General features: G+C 38.4%; 1 protein-coding gene across 2 annotated transcripts in view; it reads left to right on the forward strand.

Moving 5' to 3' along the window:
* LOC128692559 (urea transporter 2) overlaps window positions 1-24,380 on the forward strand; it is a 65,878-nt gene that overhangs the window by 12,654 nt on the left and 28,844 nt on the right. For both annotated transcript variants that reach the window (XM_053781744.2, XM_053781832.2), the window contains exon 5: window positions 3,850-4,030. In XM_053781744.2, the coding sequence (XP_053637719.2) occupies window positions 3,850-4,030 (181 nt within the window). The remainder of the gene's footprint in view (window positions 1-3,849; window positions 4,031-24,380) is intronic.

Genomic DNA, 24,380 nt, shown 5'->3' on the forward strand with positions numbered 1-24,380 from the left:
TCCAACCCCTCTCACTCATGTATCCATCCAACCCAAACCTGAAACTACCCAAGGTTTCAGCCTCAACAACCCCACCAGGCAGACTGTTCCACTCATCAACCACCCCATCTCCAAACCTTCCTGTATCCCTTCCAAATCCAAACTTGTCCAATTTGAATCCACCACTGCGGGCCTTCTCTTGGAGAGACATCCCCACGACCCCATTTATATCCCCTCCATTAACACCCATTCTCCACCCATACACCTCGATCATGTGTCCCCTCATTCTCCGTCTAACAAATGAATGCAATTTAAGGGTCTTCAATCCCTATTCACAAGGAAGATTTCCAATGCTATGCACCAACTTAGTCATTCTACGCTGAATGTTTTCTGCTTGAAGGACAGGAGTAGGAGACAGAGGGTTTGCTTTCCTGGGGCTAGGATGGAGGATATTGTTAGCCGTCTGGATGACATTATGAGAGGTAATGGGAGCATTCCTATTATCTGTCTCAGTGCTGGAGGCAATGATGTTGGCAGATGTAGGAGTGTGGACCCGATTAGCAGGTACAGGTCAGCAATAGAGATAATTAGGAGGAAGGGTGGGAACCCTGTCATATGTGGCATTTTGCCAAGGAGAGGAGTTGGAAACGAATGGTTGTCTAGGGGAATTGGTGTCAATTGCTGGCTGGACAAATACTGTAAGGAAAATGCAGTAACATTCATTGACAACTGGGACTTCTTCTATGGCAGAAATGACATGTGTGCCAGGGATGGGGTTCACTTATATAGGTCTAGGGTGGGGGCACTGGCAACTGCAGTGGAGGGAGCTGTTAGGGCTTTAAACTAGGAATAGTTAGTGGTATGTGTTTTGGCGGGAAAACAGTGAAGTCCCAGTGTAATAATATGAGTACTAGGAGAACTAGTAATGGGCAAAATGAGGTGGATATTGGAAAGCCAGCGGCACTAGGTGACAAGGACAGTAATAGGTTTAGTGGAAAAACAGAAATGAGCAGGAAGGGTAAAGAAAAAGGAGGGTCTTTAAATGTACATTATGTTAATTCCCGTAGTGCTAGGAATAAGATGGACGAGTTGAGATTAGTTGCTAGTGCAGGTAACATTGATGTATTTGATATAACTGAGACGTGGTTTGATTCAGAAAGTCGAGACATATCTGCAGAATGTCACATTCAGGGTTTTAAATTGTTTCAAATAGATAGAAGTATCGGGAAGGGGGGCTGGGGTGGCACTGTATGTCCGAGATCGCTTGAACTGTTGCATAAAAACCGGTATTAAGTCTGAAGTAACACATACAGAGTGTGTTTAGATAGAATTTTCAGAGGGGCATGAAATATTGATTTTAGGTGTGATATACCGTCCCCCAAACTTAGATAGGGACCAAGGGAGACTACTATGGGAGGAAATTGTTAAGGCCACAAGACACGGTAACGTAGTAATTCTAGAAGACTTTAACTTTAGTCATATTGATTAGAATTTCTTGACTGGGAATTTAGAATCAAACGACTTCTTAGAAGTAGTTCAGGATTGTTTTTTAAGGCAGTTTGTGACAAGGGGAAATAACCTGCTTGACTTGGTTTTGGCAAACAAGGAAACTCTTGTTAATAATTTAGAAGTTACAGAGGAACTCGGCACAAGCGATCACAAATAGCGATCTTTAGTTTAAATAGTGAAGACTTTCCTGTTTTCCAAAACATTCTCAGCAATTTTTCGTTTGTTTTTTCTCAATTTTTTAACGACGGTGTAATGTATATTGGACAAGATTCATGGGACTATTGCAGGCGTGAGTGCCACGTGCGCAATGTTGCGTGAGTGCCACGTGCGTAATGTTGCACGAGTGTCACGTGCGCAACGTTACACGAGTGCCACGTGCGCAATGTTGCATAGTCCATTCCAAAATTTTGTTTCCTTGTGATAAGTGGAGACAGACTCCTATGATTGGCAGTAACTGGAAAATGCATCTTCTGGTCAGCTTCAAACTTTAAGTGCTGATATGTTTTTTCTCAAAGGAGACGAAATCTTCACGTTGGGTTGTGTAAGTTATAATGTGTCAGTTTTATTAAACAAATTAGTTCATGTGAAATAATTAGAGAATCTCTCTTCTTGGTTATCCTAGATTAAGTCAATATCGTGACGTGTCTGTAATATCTGTGTGCCCCCGTAAGACCACTGTTAGAAAATGTATATTATGATCACTAAGATACTTAAAATTTACTTACGTACATTCTTAAAAACTGGTCAGTCTTAGAGAAAAGCCTGAAATGATTTTTGGACAGTGTAGGTCCCAGTTTGATTCTTCGAAAGAAATTGGAAAAATTTAAATTCTGCTTTTAGTGTGATAATTACTGAGTGTCTCATCCCTTACTGATAACTTATTATTGAACTTCTAAGTGGCTTCAAGCCTAGTGTGCTTGTGTATTATAGATTAGTCCCTTCCGTCTCTTTGAAAGGTTTGAATTAGATTTTTGCTGAATTTAGACTGAATTATCGACTTATTCCACATGCACTGAGACACAGGGACTCAGGTTGTGGAATGAGGGACACCGAAATACTGTACATCTAGCTCTCGTAATTTTCGTTTTCCATAAGTGTGTGAAATGGTAATTCCCCAGTAAAAGTAACTCCAGCTCTGCCGGAAAGAGGGCAAGAAATACCGACATGTGTGAAGTATAAGACGTTTAGTACCAAGATATATATTTAGGAAACGTTTCGACTGGGGAAGCTTTTCCTCCAGTACAGAGTTGAGAATAAGCAGGATATATAAATACCTTCTTTTGTTCCTTGTGTACATTGTGCAAACTATTAACTCTCATATACACTAAAATCATTCCAGTGTTCAGGACGGACAACTAACTCATCAAGTTTCTCAGATCAGGAGTTTGTAGTCGCTGGCAAACGATTACCCATATCAGCCTTATTTACCAGTCCTCTGTGTTGGGAAGATCGCTTGGAGCGTCGTTTGTTTGACTTGATGAATAAGTGATTTTTAATCAAACCGCAAAAATTGCTTCTGACTATTATTTCTCCACCATTATCGAATACGAGAAAACTGTCCTCTGGTTACTAACTATTGATGACACCAGACTCGCAAGAATTCACAAACAATACTACCAGTCATTATTTAATCATATAGTTTATCAAAAATCAGAATACAGATTATGTTTTCAGCGCTTCCTACAAAGCCCAGAGAACATTACTGCTGTATCCTCTCTGAAAGCCCACCTATTAATTTTAAATTATACTGGCCTTTTACACGAAAAAAAAATGCTGCACAGCTCTGAATTCCTAATTTTGCCTGTGTACTCACCCCTCAAATTTTTATTCAGTCCTGAATATTAATATATTACTAACAGTATGTTAAGTACAAGGAGATATTAGCAACAAACATTTATAACGGTTACATTTGTTCTCCACGGCAAAGACAGAACTCTGGGTCCATAAAGGGAATATAGTGAAGTGTAGAAAGCGCACACACACACACACACACACACACTGCAGTAGGTCTACTGGCCCAAGCTAATAGTAACATTAGAAGTGGCATGTGTAGTCAGGGGACGGCGAACTTTATCGTTTTAAGATAAATTCGTGCTAATTTTGCAAAGATAAAGAAACCGCATTTGTTTTGTTTGCACTGGCTTGATAGAGCTCCTGGAGAGAGAAAAGTAACCATAATAAATGTCACATTAGTAGTTCCTGTTTTACCTCCTGTTGTCAGCCTTACCATTCCTCTTCTTATTTACCATGCAGGACTGAATACCTTCCCCACTGTTTTATCGTTCCTTATGACCAAAATAATAATTATTATGATGTGTTATAAGAAGAATACTGATGTCTGATGGATTTCCTCGTGTTCAGTGTGTGTGTGCTTGGTGGCTTGGGCAGGATCCTGGACGCCCACACACTCCCGGCCTTCACCCTTCCCTTTAACCTGGTCACCTTCATGGCCTTCGTCAGTATGCGGGAGGCGGGTTATGAAATCGAGCCTCTCAACGTTAACCAAACCCATGAGTACCCCGTGGATCCAACATGGAACCAGGTGGGGTATATATATCTCTCATTAGTTCCTATAAATATTTGCAATTTAGAGTTTAAGTATATTCTCTGTTGCTATAAATTAAATTTTAGACAAGATTCGCTCACCATCATGGATCATGTTTACCGGTCAAGCCTTCTCCGAGTCTAAGTAATTATGGACTTCCTTTACAAGATATCTGTGATAATTATCTAAGCAATTTATGTTATTTTAATGACCATGAAATTATTGACCTATATTACGCTCTTAAATCTTGTAATAATCTCCTGCATCACCCAGAAAAAAAAAAAGACAGTTCAAGAACATTTAAAATTCGACAATGGTGGAAACTGAAAGTAGGACCAAACTCAGTAAAGATTAAAAAAAAAAAATCAACCTAGCAATCATTAAATGCTATAGGCTACTCAAACAGTAGTCTACAGTAGTCTACAGGGAAACTCTACCATAACAACAGTTGATACTATATGGTCATTCCTTTTGCCTTTTTGTGAACGTATTTTTGGTACATTTCCCTGATCCATTGACCACAAATTTCTTCTTCAGGCCAAACTCTTATCTCTTAGTTTCTCTCACTCTTTCCTCCATATGCCTGGTTTAACCTCTGGTAGTACTGGCTTAACCTCTGGTAGTACTGGTTTAACCTCTGGTAGTACTGGTTTAACCTCTGGTAGTACTGGTTAAACCTCTGGTAGTACTTTTTAAACCTGTGGTAGTACTTGTTTAATCTCTGGTAGTACTGGTTAAACCTCTGGTAGTACTGGTTTAACCTCTAGTAGTACTGGTTAAACCTCTGGTAGCACTGGTTTAACCTCTGGTAGTACTGGTTTAACCTCTGGTAGTACTGGTTTAACCTCTGGTAGTACTGGTTCAACCTCTAGTAGTACTGGTTAAACCTCTGGTAGTACTGGTTTAATCTCTGGTAGTACTGGTTTATCCTCTGGTAGTACTGGTTTAACCTCTGGTAGCACTGGTTTAGCCTCTGGAATTACTGGTTAAACTTCTGGTAGTACTAATTTAACCTCTAGTAGTACTGGTTTAACCTCTGATAGTACTGGTTTAACCTCTGGTTGTACTGGTTTAACCTCTTCTAGTACTGGTTTACCCTCTGATAGTACTGGTTTAATCTTTTGTAGTACTGGTTTAACCTCTGGTAGTACTGGTTTAACCTCTGGTAGTACTGGTTTAACCTCTGGTAGTACTGGTTTAACCTCTGGAAGTACTGGTTTAACCTCTGGTAGTACTGATTTAACCTCTGGTAGTACTGACTTAACCTCTGGTAGTACTGGTTTAACCTCTGGTAGTACTGGTTTAACCTCTGGTAATACTGGTTTAACCTCTGGTAGTACTGGTTTAACCTCTGGTTGTACTGGTTTAACCTCTGTTAGTACTGGTTTAACCTTTGGTAGTACTGGTTTAACCTCTGGTAGTACTGGTTTAACCTCTGGTAGTACTGGTTTGACCTCTGTTAGTACTGGTTTAACCTCTGGTAGTACTGGTTTAACCTCTGGAATTACTGGTTAAACTTCTAATAGTACTCGTTTAACCTCTAGTAGTACTGGTTTAACCTCTGATAGTACTGGTTTAACCTCTGGTAGTACTGGTTTAACCTCTGGTAGTACTAGTTTAACCTCTGGTTGTACTGGTTTAACCTCTGTTAGTACTATTTAACCTTTGGTAGTACTGGTTTAACCTCTGGTAGTACTGGTTTAACCTCTGGTAGTATTGGTTTGACCTCTGTTAGTACTGGTTTAACTTCTGGTAGTACTGGTTTAACCTCTGGAATTACTGGTTAAACTTCTGGTAGTACTGGTTTAACCTCTAGTAGTACTGGTTTAACCTCTGATAGTACTGGTTTAACCTCTGGTTGTGCTTGTTTAACCTCTTGTAGTACTGGTTTAACCTCTGGTAGTACTGGTTCAACCTTTTGTAGTACTGGTTTAACCTCTGGTAGTACTGGTTTAACCTCTGGTAGTACTGGTTTAACCTCTGTCAGTACTGGTTTAACCTCTGGAAGTACTGGTTTAACCTCTGGTAGTACTGATTTAACCTCTGGTAGTACTGATTTAACCTCTGGTAGTACTGGTTTAACCTCTGGTAGTACTGGTTTAACCTCTGGTAGTGCTGGTCTAACCTCTTGTAGTACTGGTTTAACCTCTGGTAGTACTGGTTTAATCTCTGGTAGTACTGGTTTAACCTCTGGTAGTACTGGTTTGACCTCTGTTAGTACTGGTTTAACCTCTGGTAGTCCTGGTTTAACCTCTGGTAGTGTTGATTTAAGTGCTGGTAGTACTGATTTAATCTCTGGTAGTACTGGTTTAATCTCTGGTAGTACTAGTTTAACTTCTGGTAGTATTGGTTTAACTTCTGGTAGTACTGGCTAACCTATGGTAGTCCTGGTTTAACCTCTGGTAGTACTGGTTTAACCTCTGTAGTACTGGGTTAACCTCTGGTAGTACTGGTTTAACCTCTGTAAGTACTGTTTTAACCTCTGCTAGTACTGGTCTAACCTCTGGTAGTACTGATTTAACTTCTGGTAGTACTGATTTAACCTCTGGTAGTACTGATTTAACCTCTGGTAGTCCTGGTTTAACCTCTGTTAGTGTTGGTTTAACCTCTGGTAGTCCTGGTTTAACCTCTGGTAGTTTTGGTTTAACCGCTGGTAGTACTGGTTTAATCTCTGGTAGTACTGGTATAATCTCTGGTAGTACTGATTTAACCTCTGGTAGTCCTGGTTTAACCTCTGTTAGTACTTGTTTAACCTCTGGTAGTCCTGGTTTAACCTCTGGTAGTGTTGGTTTAACCGCTGGTAGTACCGGTTTAATCTCTGGTAGTACTAATTTAACTTCTGGTAGTACTGGTTTAACCTCTGGTAGTACTGATTAACCTCTGATAGTACTGGTTTAACCTCTGGTAGTCCTGGTTTAACCTCTGATAGTACTGGTTTAACTTCTGGTAGTCCTGGTTTAACCTCTGGTAGTACTGGTTTAATCTCTGGTAGTACCGGCTTAATCTCTGGTAGTACTGGTTTAATCTCTGGTAGTACTAGTTTAACTTCTGGTATTACTGGTTTAACCTCTGGTAGTACTGGTTTAACCTCTGATAGTACTGGTTTAATCTCTGGTAGTACTGGTTTAACTTCTGGTAGTACTGGTTTAACCTCTGGTAGTACTGATTTAACCTTTGGTGGTCCTGGTTTAACCTCTGGTAGTACTGGTTTAACCTCTGGTAGTACTAGTTTAACCTCTGAGAGTACTAGTTTAACCTCTGTTAGTCCTGGTTTAACCTCTGGTAGTACTGGTTTAACCTCTGGTAGTACTGCTTTAACCACAGGTAGCACTGGTTTAACCTCTGGTAGTACTGGTTTAGCCTCTGGTAGTACTGGTTTTACCTCTGGTAGTACTGGTTTAATCTCTGGTAGTACTAGTTTAACTTCTGGTCGTACTGGTTTAACCTCCGGTAGTACTGGTTAAGCCTCTTGCAGTCCTGGTTTAACCTCTGGTAGTACTGGTTTAACCTCTGGTAGTACTGGTTTAACCTCTGGTAGTACTGGTTTAACCTCTGGTAGTACTGGTTTAACCTCTGGTAGTACTAGTTTAATCTCTGGTAGTACTGGTTTAATCTCTGGTAGTACTGGTTTAACCTCTGGTAGTACTTGTTTAACCTCTGGTAGTACTGGTTTAACCTCTGGCAGTACTGGTTTAACCTTTGGTAGTACTGGTTTAACCTCTGGTAGTACTGATTTAACCTCTGGTAGTACTGATTTAACCTCTGGTAGTCCTAGTTTAACCTCTGATAGTACTGGTTTAACCTCCGGTAGTACTGGTTTAATCTCTGGTAGTACTGGTTTAATCTCTGGTAGTACTAGTTTAACATCTGGTGGTACTGGTTTAACCTCTGGTTGTGATGTAGTTCAGCTGGGCTTGTGAGGTCTCTGGGGAGACCTAATTTAACCAATTATATGGTCACACCTTGCCTTGGCAAACGTCTGTCAGCCACGCCCACGTCTGAGGTCTTTTGTTCTTGACGGCGTCAGACCTAGGCGTCAGGTCGTACACGTGGTTGTGGAGGGTGCTCTCGGGACAATATAAGCCCAAGGAACAGGTGAGCAGAGAGATTCTTACGGAGCTCTGGCCTGGGTGCAGAGCTCCTGAGCTGAGACTTCGAGCGGAGCTGCTGCTGGGGTGCAGGGCTCGGGAGAAGGCTGCTGAAGTCTCTGGAGGAGACTGTTGGAGGCATTGGGCAGAGTACTGGCTTGGCGCAGTACTCGGGCTGTGTAGGTCTTGGGACCTGTGCCTTAGTTCCGGTGATGAACTGCCCTCTGAACTATATTGTAAGTTATATTCATTTTCGTCAAGTTGATTGTATTCCCTGTCTCACTGCTTATGTGTACCACCCCATTTATATAAACCCCAATGATGTACTCCTGTTCCCAAATATATTATTGTACAAGGACTTAATAATAAACTGTGTTTGAGTAGAATAGTAATATTCACTGTCCCCATTATTTTCTCCATTTATTTATGTTTAGTTAAAGTAGTGATAGGGTGAGTAGTGTAGTGTGGTGGGTAGAGTAATGAGAGGTGAGGGTGTAGTCACCAGTGACCTCACATTACCTACCAACCTCCGCCCTCATCCCTCCTAGCCAATCCCCTACCTACTCACTGCCAACTAACTCCCTCCTCTTACCCCCATATTCCCCCAATCATTACCCCCCTACATGACATGGTGTCTAAGCTGTGGTGGTTCTTATTATTTTTATAGTAGGACCCAGTCCCGCGTGCCTTAATGTTGACTGCTCGGTTATACTTATGTTATGCTACCGTTTGCTACCACTTCTTTTTTTCTTGTGTGTGTAAAGTTAAAGTAAATATCAGTGTGATATTATAATCCTAGTGACCTTAACTGACCTTTTTGATGGTGGGTCTGAATAATTGTTTGGGTGTAACATTATATTTGGTGGAGTTGGTTGTGGGTTTATATAAATGGGGTGGTACACATAAGCAGTGAGACAGGGAATACAATCAACTTGACGAAAATGAATATAACTTACAATATAGTTCAGAGGACAGTTCACCACAGGAACTAAGCCACAGGTCCCAAGACCTACACAGCACGAGTACTGCGCCAAGCCAGTACTCTGGCCCAGTGGTCTGGTGGCTAAAGCTCCCGCTTCACACACGGGGGGCCCGGGTTCGATTCCCGGCGGGTGGAAACATTCCGACACGTTTCCTTACACCTGTTGTCCTGTTCACCTAGCAGCAAATAGGTACCTGGGTGTTAGCCGACTGGTGTGGATCGCATCCTGGGGGGGGCAAGATTAAGGACCCCAATGGAAATAAGTTAGACAGTCCTCGATGACGCACTGACTTTCTTGGGTTATCCTGGGTGGCTAACCCTCCGGGGTTAAAAATCCGAACGAAATCTTATCTCTTATCTCTTAATGCCTCCAACAGTCTCCTCCAGAGACTTCAGCAGCCTTCTCCCGAGCCCTGCATCCCAGCAGCAGCTCCACTCGAAGTCTTAGCTCTGGAGCTCTGCACCCAGGCCAGAGCTCTGCACGAATCTCTCTGCTCAGCTGTTCCTTGAGCTTATATTGTCCCGAGAGCACCCTCCACAACCACGTGTACGACCTGACGCCTAGGTCTGACGCCGTCAAGAACAAAAGACCTCAGACGTGGGTGTGGCTGACAGACGTTTGCCAAGGCAAGGTGTGACCATATAATTGGTTAAATTAGGTCTCCCCAGAGACCTCACAAGCCCAGCTGAACTACATCACATGGTAGTACTGGTTTAACCTCTGGTAGTACTGGTTTAATCTCTGGTAGTACTGGTTTAACTTCTGGTAGTACTGGTTTAACCTCTGGTAGTATTGATTTAACCTCTGGTAGTCCTGGTTTAACCTCTGGTAGTACAGGTTTAATCTTTGGTAGTACTGGTTTAATGTCTGGTAGCACTGTGGATCCTACCAGGAGACTCTTAAGCCTTGCTGCTATTAAACCCTATAAAGTGGGTCTAGTTGAACTGCAGAATTCATACAATAATTCAAAACAATTACTAATTAAAAAAAAATAGCAAATCAGACTAAGATATAGTAGACACATAAACCATACCACTGGCGGGGATAGAACCTGCGATCAGAGTCTCAAAACTCCAGACCGTCGCGTTAGCCACTGGACCAGCTAGCCATAATAACATTCGTCCAACTGGGTATATTTCTACACCATATGAAGGTTAGCACAGGCACCACTGTGACCACAAATGCAAGTTTTTACAGACGAATCTCCAGCTAGCGTCGCTAGCTGGTCCAGTGGCTAACGCGACGGTCTGGAGTTTTGAGACTCTCTGATCGCGGGTTCTATCCCCGTCCGTGGTATGGTTTGTTTGCAATCGTGTCATTACGATTTCGTGAGTCATAGTAAACACATAATTGACAAAACTGGTAACACAGTTATCAGATACAACAAAAAATGAATATATCAGATATAAGTTACATAAAAAATAGACAAATAATACGTGAAAGAAACATGAAATATTGGTTAGCACGAGTAGGACATGAGGAAGAAGATCAGAAATGATCATAACAATAACCATTAATTTTTTAAGGGAGTGGACCGATAAGCCAGCGAGAGGCCTCGGTCAGATGACCAAAACTTCGAGTGGCAGGTCGCCATATGACTAAGACCCACATCAGAAAACCCTTCTGTTTCCTGACAAACATTATACTTACCTATCAGGAAGAAAAAGACTGAATTAGTTCTATAACTGATACAATAAAATAACTACAAAGCTAAGTTAGATTATCAGCACAGATTAGTCTACATAGTGGCAACAAAATATTACATAAGTCCAAAGAGACTAACATGAAAGACAGGTATGACAACATGAAAGACAGGTATGACAACATGAAAGACAGGTATGACAACGTGAAAGACAGGTATGACAACATGAAAGACAGGTATGACAACATGAAAGACAGGTATGACAACATGAAAGACAGGTATGACAACATGAAAGACAGGTATGACAACATGAAAGACAGGTATGACAACATGAAAGACAGGTATGACAACATGAAAGACAGGTATGACAACATGAAAGACAGGTATGACAACATGAAAGACAGGTACGACAACGTAAAAGCTTGAAAATGGAGGGACGACATAATGTTAACTTATAGGTTGGAAGATAAAAGAAACAGTTTTGTTACACTTTCTGAAAATATATATTAGGAATCTAGTATACCTGGAGTATACCTAGAGAATGTTTCGGGGGTCAACGCCCCCACGGCCCGTTCTGTGACCAGTCCTCATGGTGCATCAGGGCCTGATCAACCAGGATGTTACTGTTGGCCGCACATAAACCGACGTACGAGCTACAGCCCGGTTGATCAGGTACTGACTTTAGGTGCCTGTCCAGCACCTTCTTGAAGACAACAAGCTGTCTATTGGTAATTCCCCTTATATATGTTGGGAAGCAGTTGAACACTCTTGGACCCCTGACACTTATTGTATTGTCTCTTATCGTGCTAGTGGCGCCAATGCTTTTCATTGGGGGGATGTTGCATCGTCTGCCGAGTCTTTTGCTTTCGTAAGGAGTGATTTTCGTGTTCAAATTTGGTAGTAATCCCTTTAGGATTTTCCAAGTGTATATAACCATGAATATCTCCCACCTACTTTCCAGGGAATACAAGTAGAGAAACTTCAATAGAACCCAGTAATTTAGGTGTTTTATCATACTTATGTGTGCCGTGAAGGCTCTCTGTACATTTTCTAGGTCAGCAATTTCACCTGCCTTGAAAGGTGCTGTTAGTGTGCTGCAATATTCCAGCCTAGATAGAACAAACGATCTGAAGAGTGTCATTACGGGCTTGGCATCCCTAGTTTTGATGGTTTTCATTATCCATCCTGTCATTTTCTCTAGCAGATACGGTAGATACAATGTTGTGGTCTTTGAAAGTGAGATCCTCTGACATTATCACTCCTAGGTCCTTTATATTAGTTTTTCGCTCTATTGTGTGGTTGGAATTTGTTTTATACTCCGATATAGTTTTAATTTCGGAGTAATTGAAATTTCTCTTCATTGAACTTTATATTGTTTTCTGATGCCCATTAAAGATTTGGTTGGTGTCCGCCTGGAGTCTTGCAGTGTTTTCAGTGGAGGACACTGTCATGCGAATTCGGGTGTCATCTGCAAAGGAAGACATGGAGCTGTAGCTTACATCCCAGTCAATGTCAGACATGAGGATGAGGAACAGGATGAGGGCGAGTAATATGCCTTGGGGAACAGAGTTTTTAACAGAAGCCGCCTCAGACTACTCTACCACTACTCTTTGTGTTCTATTTGTTTGGAAATTATAGATCCATCTACCAACTTTTCCTGTTTTTCCTTTATCACGCATTCTGTGTACTATTACACTATGGTAACACTTGTCAAAGGTTTTTGCAAAGTCTGTGTATACTACATTTACATTTTGCTTGTCTTCTAGAGCATCCAGGACCTTGCCATAGTGGTCCAGTAGTTGGGACAGGCAGGAGCGACCTGCTCTAAACCTATGTTGCCCTGGGCTATGTAACTGATGGGTATGTAGATGAGTAGAAATCTTGCTTCTTAGAACCCTTTCAAAGATTTTTATGATATGGGACGTTAGTGCTACCAATCTGTAGTTCTTACATATTGCTTTACTTTCCCTTTGTGGAGTCGGGCTATGTCTGCTGTTTTTACAGTTGTGGGATGACCCCTGTGCCCATGCTCCCTCTCCGTAGAATGCTAAAAGCAGTTCTTGGTAAACACGGAGTTCCACGAATCTGGGCCTGGGGCAGAGTGCATGGGCATGTCATTTATCGCCTTTTTGAAGTCATGTGGTTTTAGGATAATATCAGATAAGTTTGAATCCACCAAATTCTGAGTTTCGGTCATAAAATAAAAAATTCATTTAAGGCATCGACTCATAGTCTGGTTAACGGCTCGCTAAAGACTGACTCAAGACATTAAAGCGAGGCTACTCAACAACTATGAGCAAAGATCCACTTGGACAAGCACCAATGTATGCAAAGGTCCGGGTACACTTTTTACATAATGTTTCATTATGTAGAAAAAAGGCGTTTCATATTACTGCTCTTCAGTGAGGCAATTGTTTCACTACATATGAGGCAAAGGAGCTTAGAACTGCTTGTGGGAGGGATGAAAGAATAACTGCTGTATGCATTCTTCCTTCATGGAACCACTTTTATCATCAAAGTTTTTTTCTTTTTAATTAAACATGCCATGTCTGTCTCCTTTTAAAAGAAATGATATGATTAGTAAAACAAATCATCTGATTTGGAAATAAATATCTGAAGCATTAAAAAATCCGAAAACCAGAAGTCATATTTAGACTACAAAATACTAGCAAAGTTGCACCAGGGTGGCCAGACTTCCCTGCCCATACATGCGGCCAAACTCTTTTCCAAAATGCCAAGAAAGTTAGCTTCATTGCACAAGTGATAATTACCAATATTAATTATCATTGAATGGAAGAAAATATTACCGTTTATCTACTTAGCTATGCTAGAATACTGTATTCCATCCAGTGTATGCAGTCCTTCCAGATAGAGTAATGTATTACTCCCGCTCTTGTGCACCACCTGATCCTGAACCTGGTAACACCTGTTATTTAACTAAGCTTTCTCCTGAAGCCTGAGGTCCAACTACAACACTCAGAAGGTCCGGATTCGGACCGCGGGCCGCCACTTGAGTAGTCCTGCACTAAAGCCAATAGTCTGACTAAGATAAGCTGGCCAAGACTAGTCACATGGTTACAACATAATCATGTTGTGTTTACATCCATAATTATTTCTACCCATTCCGTTAGCTCTAATTTCCCAATACATGTGTTAACTATACTATAATAGCGCAAGGCCTAAGACACACATATATAATAAACATTACATGGACTGTAATAACTGTACTGGTGTAGGGGCTCGCTTCCCATGGCGGTATTTCTTAAGAAAACATCTTTATATCATTACAAGATGCATTAATACAATACACAATAAAACTAGTTTTGAACTCTCTTGTTAACATCAGCAATACATATTCTAGTTATCATAATGCACAGGTCAGAGTGCATGGGACTGCCACAGGTCAGAGTGCATGGGACTGCCTCAGGTCAGAGTGCATGGGACTGCCTCAGGTCACCTTCGCTTCACTCTCCGTGTCCCTCTGAATTTTACACATACAAATCACTATGGCAACACTCTTTGGAAAAAAGTATTACCGATGGGTCAAACAAATTTATTATCTCTTATTAATACTAATATTAATTATTGCAATAAACTGTAACTCTAGAACATACAAAAAAAGTATATATTATTTCAAGGTAAACAACAACAACAACAACAACAACAACAACAACAACAAAAACAACACTACAATAATAATAATAATAATAATAATAATAATAATAATAATAATAATAATAATAATAATAATAATAATAATAATAATAATAATAATGATAATAATAATAATAATAATAATAATAATAATAATAATAATAATAATAATAATAATAATAATAATAATAATAATAATAATATCAGGATAACAGAAAGATTAGGTGATGAAAGATTGGATATCAGATTGGAGGGAGAGAGTATGGAGGAGGTGAATGTATTCAGATATTTGGGAGTGGACGTGTCAGCGGATGGGTCTATGAAAGATGAGGTGAATCTGAATCATAGAATTGACGAGGGGAAAAGGGTGAGTGGTGCACTTAGGAGTCTGTGGAGACAAAGAACTTTGTCCTTGGAGGCAAAGAGGGGAATATATGAGAGTATAGTTTTACCAACACTCTTATATGGGTGTGAAGCATGGGTGATGAATGTTGCAGCGAGGAGAAGGCTGGAGGCAGTGGAGATGTCATGTCTGAGAGCAATGTGTGGTGTGAATATAATGCAGAGAATTCGTAGTTTGGAAGTTAGGAGGAGGTGCGGGATTACCAAAACTGTTGTCCAGAGGGCTGAGGAAGGGTTGTTGAGTTGGTTCGCAGGCCGGACTTGAGTCCTGGAGATGGGAAGTACAGTGCCTGCACTCTGAAGGAGGGATGTTAATGTTGCAGTTTAAAAACTGTAGTGTAAAGCACCCTTCTAGCAAGACAGTGATGGAGTGAATAATGGTGAAAGTTTTTCTTTTTTGGGCCCCCCTGCCTTGGTGGGAATCGGTCAGTGTGTTAATAAAAATAATAATAATAATAATAATAAATCTTTATTTCCTCAATTACATGATACAACTTGTCCAGACCATAGGTGACATCAATGACGTACAATATAAATAATCCCTCTGTTATACAGAGCATATCAGAACATTCTGACCAGAAACATTAACAGCAGTGAATCTTTATATCTTAATTTATTTCTCAATTATTTAAGTATTTACAGCTGTTCTCAACTGCATTTCAAATAATTTCTAAATTGAACATTTACATCTATGAATTATACTTCAATAAAAATAATAATGGTTTGTTAATATTAGACTATTTATTCCTTCACTACACTGTTTATTCTTTCACTACACTGTTTATTCTTTCACTACACTGTTTATTCCTTCACTACACTGTTTATTCTTTCACTACACTGTTTATTCCTTCACTACACTGTTTATTCTTTCACTACACTGTTTATTCTTTCACTACACTGTTTACTCTTTCACTACACTGTTTATTCCTTCACTACACTGTTTACTCTTTCACTACACTGTTTATTCCTTCACTACACTGTTTATTCCTTCACTACACTGTTTATTCCTTCACTACACTGTTTACTCTTTCACTACACTGTTTATTCCTTCACTACACTGTTTATTCCTTCACTACACTGTTTACTCTTTCACTACACTGTTTATTCTTTCACTACACTGTTTATTCCTTCACTACACTGTTTATTCCTTCACTACACTGTTTATTCCTTCACTACACTGTTTACTCTTTCACTACACTGTTTATTCTTTCACTACACTGTTTATTCCTTCACTACACTGTTTACTCTTTCACTACACTGTTTACTCTTTCACTACACTGTTTATTCCTTCACTACACTGTTTACTCTTTCACTACACTGTTTATTCTTTCACTACACTGTTTATTCCTTCACTACACTGTTTATTCTTTCACTACTCTGTTTACTCTTTCACTACACTGTTTATTCCTTCACTACTCTGTTTATTCTTTCACTACACTGTTTATTCTTTCACTACACTGTTTATTCCTTCACTACACTGTTTATTTTTTCACTACACTTTATTCTTTCACTACACTGTTTATTCTTTCACTACACTGTTTATTCTTTCACTACACTGTTTATTCTTTCACTACACTGTTTATTCCTTCACTACACTGTTTATTTTTTCACTACACTTTATTCTTTCACTACACTGTTTATTCTTTCACTACACTGTTTATTCTTTCACTACACTGTTTATTCTTTCACTACTCTGTTTATTCCTTCATTACACTGTTTATTCTTTCACTACACTGTTTATTCATTCACTACACTGTTTATTCTTTCACTACACTGTTTATTTTTTCACTACACTGTTTATTCTTTTGCTACACTGTTTATTCCTTCACTACACTGTTTATTCTTTCACTACACTGTTTATTCTTTCACTACTCTGTTTATTCCTTCATTACACTGTTTATTCTTTTATTACACTGTTTATTCCTTCACAACACTGTTTATTCTTTCACTACACTGTTTATTTCTTCACTACACTGTTTATTCTTTCACTACACTGTTTTTTCCTTCATTACACTGTTTATTCTTTCACTACACTGTTTATTTCTTCACTACACTGTTTATTCTTTCACTACACTGTTTATTCTTTCACTACACTGTTTTTTCCTTCATTACACTGTTTATTCTTTCACTACACTGTTTATTCCTTCACTACACTATGCATTCCTTCACTACACTGAGTATTCCTTCACTACACTGAGTATTCCCTCAATACACTGTGTATTCCTTCACTACACTGTGTATTCCTTCACTACACTGAGTATTCCCTCAATACACTGTGTATTCCTTCACTACACTGAGTATTCCCTCAATACACTGTGTATTCCTTCACTACACTGTGTATTTCTTCACTGCACTGTGTATTCGTTCACTACACTGTGCATTCCTTCACTACACTGCTTATTCCTTCACTACACTGTGTAATCCTTCACTACACTGTATATTCCTTCACTACACTGAGTATTCCTTCACTAAACTGAGTATTCCCTCACTTCACGGTTTATTCCTTCACTACACTGTTATTCCTTCACTACACTGTTTATTCTTTAACTACACTGTGTATTCCGTCACTACACTGTGTATTCCGTCACTACACTGTGTATTCCTTCACTACACTGAATATTCCTTCACTGCACTGTTTATTCCTTCACTACACTGCTTATTCCTTCACTACACTGTGTATTCCTTCACTACACTGTGCATTCCTTCACTACACTGAGTATTCCTTCATTAAACTGAGTATTCTCTCGCTACACGGTTTATTCCTTCACTACACTGCTTATTCCTTCACAACACTGTGTATTCCTTCACTACACTGAGTATTCCTTCACTACACTGTGTATTCCTTCACTGCACAATTTATTCCTTCACTACACTGTTTATTCCTTTACTACACTGTTTATTGCTTCACTTCACTTTATTCCTTCACTAATCTGTTTATTCCTTCACTACACTGTTTATTCTTTCAATATATTGTTTATTCCTTCACTACACTGTTTATTCTTTCACTACACTGTTTATTCCTTCACTACACTGTATTACTTCACTACACTGTGTATTCCTTCACTTCACTGTTTATTCCTTCACTACACTGTTTATTGCTTCAATACACTGTTTATTCCTTCACTACACTGTTTATTCCTTCAATACACTGTTTATTCCTTCACTACACTATGTATTCCTTCACTACACTGTTTATTCTTTCACTACACTGTTTATTCCTTCACTACACTGTTTATTCTTTCACTACACTGTTTATTCCTTCACTACACTGTTCATTCTTTCACAACACTGTTTATTCCATCACAACACTGTTTATTCCTTTACTACAATGTATTCTTTCACTACACTGTTTATTGTTTCACTAAACTGTTTATTCTTTCATTACACTGTTTATTTCTTCATTACACTGCATATTCCTTCACTACACTGAATATTCCTTCACAACACTGAATATTCTTTCACTACACTCTGTATTCCTTCACTACACTGTGTATTCCTTCACTACACTGTGTATTCCTTCACAACACTGTGTATTCCTTCACTACACTGAGTATTCCCTCACTACACTGTGTATTCCTTCACTACACAATTTATTCCTTCACTACACTGTTTATTCCTTCACTACACTGTTTATTCTTTCACTACACTTCTTATTATTTCACTACACTGTTTATTCCTTCACTACACCGTTTTCCTTCACTACACTGTATTCCTTCACTACACTGTATTCCTTCACTACACTGTTTATTCTTTCATTGCTCTGTTTATTCCTTCACTACACTGAGTATTCCTTCACTACACTTTGTATTCCTTCACGACGCTGAGTATTCCTTCACTACACTCTGTATTCCTTCACTACACTGTGTATTCCTTCGCTACACTGAGTATTCTTTCAATAAACTGAGTATTCCTTCACTAAACTGAGTATTCCTTCATTTCATTACACCGTTTATTCTTTCACTGAACTATTTATTCCTTCACTACACTGTTTATTCCTTGACTACATAGTTTATTCTTTCGCTACACTATTTATTTCTTCACAACACTGTATTCCTTCACTACACTGTTTATTCCTTAACTACACTGTGTATTCGTTCACTACACTGTGTATTCCTTCACTACACTGCTTATTCCTTCACTACACTGTGTAATCCTTCACTACACTGTATATTCCTTCACTACACTGAGTATTCCTTCACTAAACTGAGTATTCCCTCACTACACGGTTTATTCCTTCACTACACTGTTTATTCCTTCACTACACTGTCTATTCCTTCACTACACTGTTTATTCTTTAACTACACTGTTTATTCCGTCACTACACTTTGTATTCGTTCACTACACTGAATATTCCTTCACTACACTGTTTATTCCTTCACTACACTGTGTATTCCTTCACTTCACTGTGCATTCCTTCACTACACTGAGTATTCCTCCACTAAACTGAGTATTCCCTCACTACACGGTTTATTCCTTCACTGCACTGTTTATTCTTTCACTACACTGTTTATTCCTTCACTACACTGTTTATTCTTTCACTACACTGTTTATTCTTTCACTACACTGTTTATTCCTTCACTACACTGTTTATTCCTTCACTACAATGTTTATTCTTTCACTAAACTGTTTATTCCTTCACTACACTGTTTGTTCCTTCACTACACTGTTTATTCCTTCACTACACTGTTTATCCCTTTATTACACTGTTTATTCCTTCACTACACTGTGTATTCCTTCACTACACTTAGTTTTCCTTTACTAAACTGAGTATTCCCTCACTACTCTGTTTATTCTTTCACTACACTGTTTATTCCTTCACTATACTGTTTATTCTTTCACTACACTGTTTATTCCTTCACTACACTGTTCATTCTTTCACAACACTGTTTATTCCATCACAACACTGTTTATTCCGTCCTTCACAACAATTTCATCACTACACTGTTTATTCCTTAACAACACTGTTTATTCCTTTACTACACTGTATTCTTTCACTACACTGTTTATTGTTTCACTAAACTGTTTACTCTTTCATTACACTGTTTATTTCTTCACTACACAGCATATTCCTTCACTACACTGAATATTCCTTCACAACACTGAATATTCTTTCTCTGCACTGTGTATTCCTTCACTACACTGTGTATACCTTCACTACACTGTGTATTCCTTCACTACACTGAGTATTCCTTCACTACACTGTGTATTCCTTCACTACACAATTTATTCCTTCACTACACTGTTTATTCCTTCACTACACTGTTTATTCTTTTACTACACTGTTCATTCTTTCACTACACTTCTTATTCTTTCACTACACTGTTTATTCCTTCACTACACTGTATTCCTTCACTACACTGTTTATTCCTTCACTACACTGTATTCCTTCACTACACTGTTTATTCCTTCACTACACTGTATTCCTTCACTACACTGTTTATTCCTTCACTACACTGTATTCCTTCACTACACTGTTTATTCCTTCACTACACAGTATTCCTTCACTACACTGTTTATTCCTTCACTACACTGTATTCCTTCACTACACTGTATTCCTTCACTACACTGTTTATTCCTTCACTACACTCTATTCCTTTACTACACTGTATTCTTTCACTACACTGTTTATTCCTTCACTACACTGTATTCCTTCACTACACTGTATTCATTCACTACACTGTTTATTCTTTCATTGCTCTGTTTATTCCTTCACTACAATGAGTATTCCTTCACTACACTTTGTATTCCTTCACGACGCTGAGTATTCCTTCACTATACTCTGTATTCCTTCACTACACTGAGTATTCTTTCACTAAACTGAGTATTCCTTCATTTCATTACACCGTTTATTCTTTCACTGCACTATTTATTCCTTCACTACACTGTTTATTCCTTGACTACATAGTTTATTCTTTCACTACACTGTATTCCTTCACTACACTGTTTATTCCTTAACTACACTGTATTCCTTCACTACACTGTTTATTCCTTCACTACACTGTTTATTCTTTCACTACACTGTTTATTCCTTCACTACACTGTTTATTCCTTCACTACACTGTTTATTCCTTCACTACACTGTTTATTCCTTTACTACACTGTTTGTTATTTCATTATATTGTTTATTCCTTCACTACACTGTTTATTCTTTCACTTCACTGTATATTCCTTCACTTCACTGTTTATTCTTTCACTTCACTGTATATTCCTTCACTACACTGTTTATTCTTTCACTTCACTGTATATTCCTTCACTTCACTGTTTATTCCTTCACTACACTGTCTATTCCTTCAATACACTGTTTATTCCTTCACTACACTGTTTATTCCTTCACTACACTGTTTATTCCTTCACTACACTGTTTATTCCTTCACTACACTGTTTATTCCTTCACTACACTGTTTATTCCTTCACTACACTGTTTATTCCTTCACTGCACTGTGTATTCCTTCACGACACTTAGTATTCCTTTACTAAACTGAGTATTCCCTCACTACACTGTTTAGTCTTTCACTACACTGTTTATTCCCTCACTACACTGTTTATTCTTTCACTACACTGTTTATTCCTTCACTACACTTTTCATTCTTTCACAACACTGTTTATTCCTTCACAACACTGTTTATTCCTTCCTTCACAACAATTTCATCAGAACACTGTTTATTCCTTCACAACACTGTTTATTCCTTCACTACACTGTATTCCTTCACTACACTGTTTATTTTTTCACTAAACTGTTTATTCTTTCATTACACTGTTTATTTCTTCACTACACTGCATATTTCTTCATTACACCGTGTATTCCTTCACAACACTGAATATTCTTTCTCTGCACTATGTATTCCTTCACTACACTGTGTATACCTTCACTACACTAAGTACTCCTTCTCTACACTGTGTATTCCTTCACTACACTCTGCATTCCTTTACTACACTGTGTATTCCTTCACTACACTGAGTATTCCTTCACTACACTGAGTATTCCTTCACTACACTGTGTATTCCTTCACTATACAATTTATTCTTTCACTACACTTCTTATTCTTTTACTTCACTGTTTATTCCTTCACTACACTGTATTCCTTCACTACACTGTTTATTCCTTCACTACACTGTATTCGTTCACTACACTGTTTATTCCTTCACTACACTGTATTCCTTAACTACACCGTTTATTCCTTCACTACAATGTATTCCTTCACTACACTCTTTATTCCTTCACTACACTGTATTCCTTCACTACACTGTATTCCTTCACTACACTGTTTATTCCTTCACTACACTGTATTCCTTCACTACACTGTTTATTCCTTCACTACACTGTTTATTCCTTCACTACACTGTATTCCTTCACTACACTGTTTATTCCTTCACTACACTGTTTATTCCTTCACTACACTGTATTCCTTCACTACACTGTATTCCTTCACTACACTGTATTCCTTCACTACACTGTTTATTCTTTCATTGCTCTGTTTATTCCTTCACTACACTGAGTATTCCTTCACTACACTCTGTATTCCTTCACTACACTGTGTATTCCTTCGCTACACTGAGTATTTTTTCAATAAACTGAGTATTCCTTCACTAAACTGAGTATTCCTTCATTTCATTAGACTGTTTATTCTTTCACTGCACTATTTATTCCTTCAATACACTGTTTATTCCTTGACTACATAGTTTATTCTTTCACTACACTGTTTATTTCTTCACAACACTGTATTCCTTCACTACACTGTTTATTCTTTCATTATATTGTTTATTCCTTCACTGCACTGTATTCCTTCACTACACTGTTTATTCCTTAACTACACTGTATTCCTTCACTACACTGTTTATTCCTTAACTACACTGTATTCCTTCACTACACTGGTTATTCCTTCACTACACTGTTTATTCTTTCACTACACTGTTTTTTCCTTCACTACACTGTTTATTCTTTCATTATATTGTTTATTCCTTCACTACTCTGTTTATTCTTTTATTATATTGTTTATTCCTTCACTACACTGTTTATTCCTTCACTACACTGTATTCCTTCACTACACTGTGTATTCCTTCACTTCACTGTTTATTCCTTCACTACACTGTTTATTCCTTCACTACACTGTTTATTCCTTAACTACACTGTTAATTCTTTGACTACACTGTTTATTCCTTCACTACACTGTTTATTCCTTCACTACACTGTTTATTCTTTCACTACACTGTTAATTCCTTCACTACATTGTTTATTCTTTCACTACACTGTTGATTCTTTCACTACACTGTTAATTCCTTCACTACATTGTTTATTCTTTCACTACACTGTTTATTCTTTCACTACACTGTTAATTCCGTCACTACACTGTTTATTCTTTCACAACGCTGTTTATTCCTTCACTACACTTTTTATTCCTTCACTACACTATTTATTCCCTCACTACACTTTTTATTCCTTCACTTCAGTGTATTCCTTCACTTCACTGTTTATTCCTTCACTGCACTATATTCCTTCTCCACACTGTATTCTTCTTTCATTATAGTATTTATTGCTTCACTACACTGAGTATTCCTTCACTACACTGAGTATTCCTTCACTACACTGTTTATTCCTTCACTACACTGTTTATTCCTTCACTACACTGTTTATTCCTTCACTATACTGTTTATTCCTTCACTACACTGTTTATTCCTTCACTACATTGTGTATACCTTCACTACACTGTGTATTCCTTCACTACACTGTGTATTCCTTCACTACTCTGTGTATTCCTTCATTACACTGTTTATTCCTTCACTACACTGTTTATTCCTTCACTACACTGTTTATTCCTTCACTACATTGTGTATACCTTTACTACACTGTTTATTCCTTCACTATACTGTTTATTCCTTCACTTCACTGTTTATTCCTTCATTACACTGTTTATTCCTTCACTACACTTTTTATTCCTTCACTACACTGTTTATTCCTTCACTACACTGTTTATTCCTTCACTACATTGTGTATTCCTTCACTACACTGTGTATTCCTTCACTACTCTGTGTATTCCTTCACTACACTGTTTATTCCTTCACTACACTGTTTATTCCTTCACTACATTGTGTATTCCTTCACTACACTGTGTATTCCTTCACTACTCTGTGTATTCCTTCACTACACTGTTTATTCCTTCACTACACTGTTTATTCCTTCACTACATTGTGTATACCTTCACTACACTGTGTATTCCTTCACTACACTGTGTATACCTTCACTACACTGTTTATTCCTTCACTACATTGTGTATACCTTCACTACACTGTGTATTCCTTCATTACACTGTTTATTCCTTCACTACATTGTGTATTCCTTCACTGCACTGTGTATACCTTCACTACACTGTGTATTCCTTCACTACATTGTGTATTCCTTCACTACACTGTGTATACCTTCACTACACTGTGTATTCCTTCATTACACTGTTTATTCCTTCACTACACCCGAGTTACAGAACTATGTACTTATTAAGTAAGAAAGAGTAAAGGTATTCGTATATATGGGTGAGAGATATACATTAAGAACAGTTCAGAAATTTTCACAAAAAATATTTATC

The sequence above is a fragment of the Cherax quadricarinatus genome, chromosome 2 (genome assembly GCF_038502225.1).
Source record: "Cherax quadricarinatus isolate ZL_2023a chromosome 2, ASM3850222v1, whole genome shotgun sequence".
NCBI lineage: Eukaryota > Metazoa > Arthropoda > Malacostraca > Decapoda > Parastacidae > Cherax > Cherax quadricarinatus.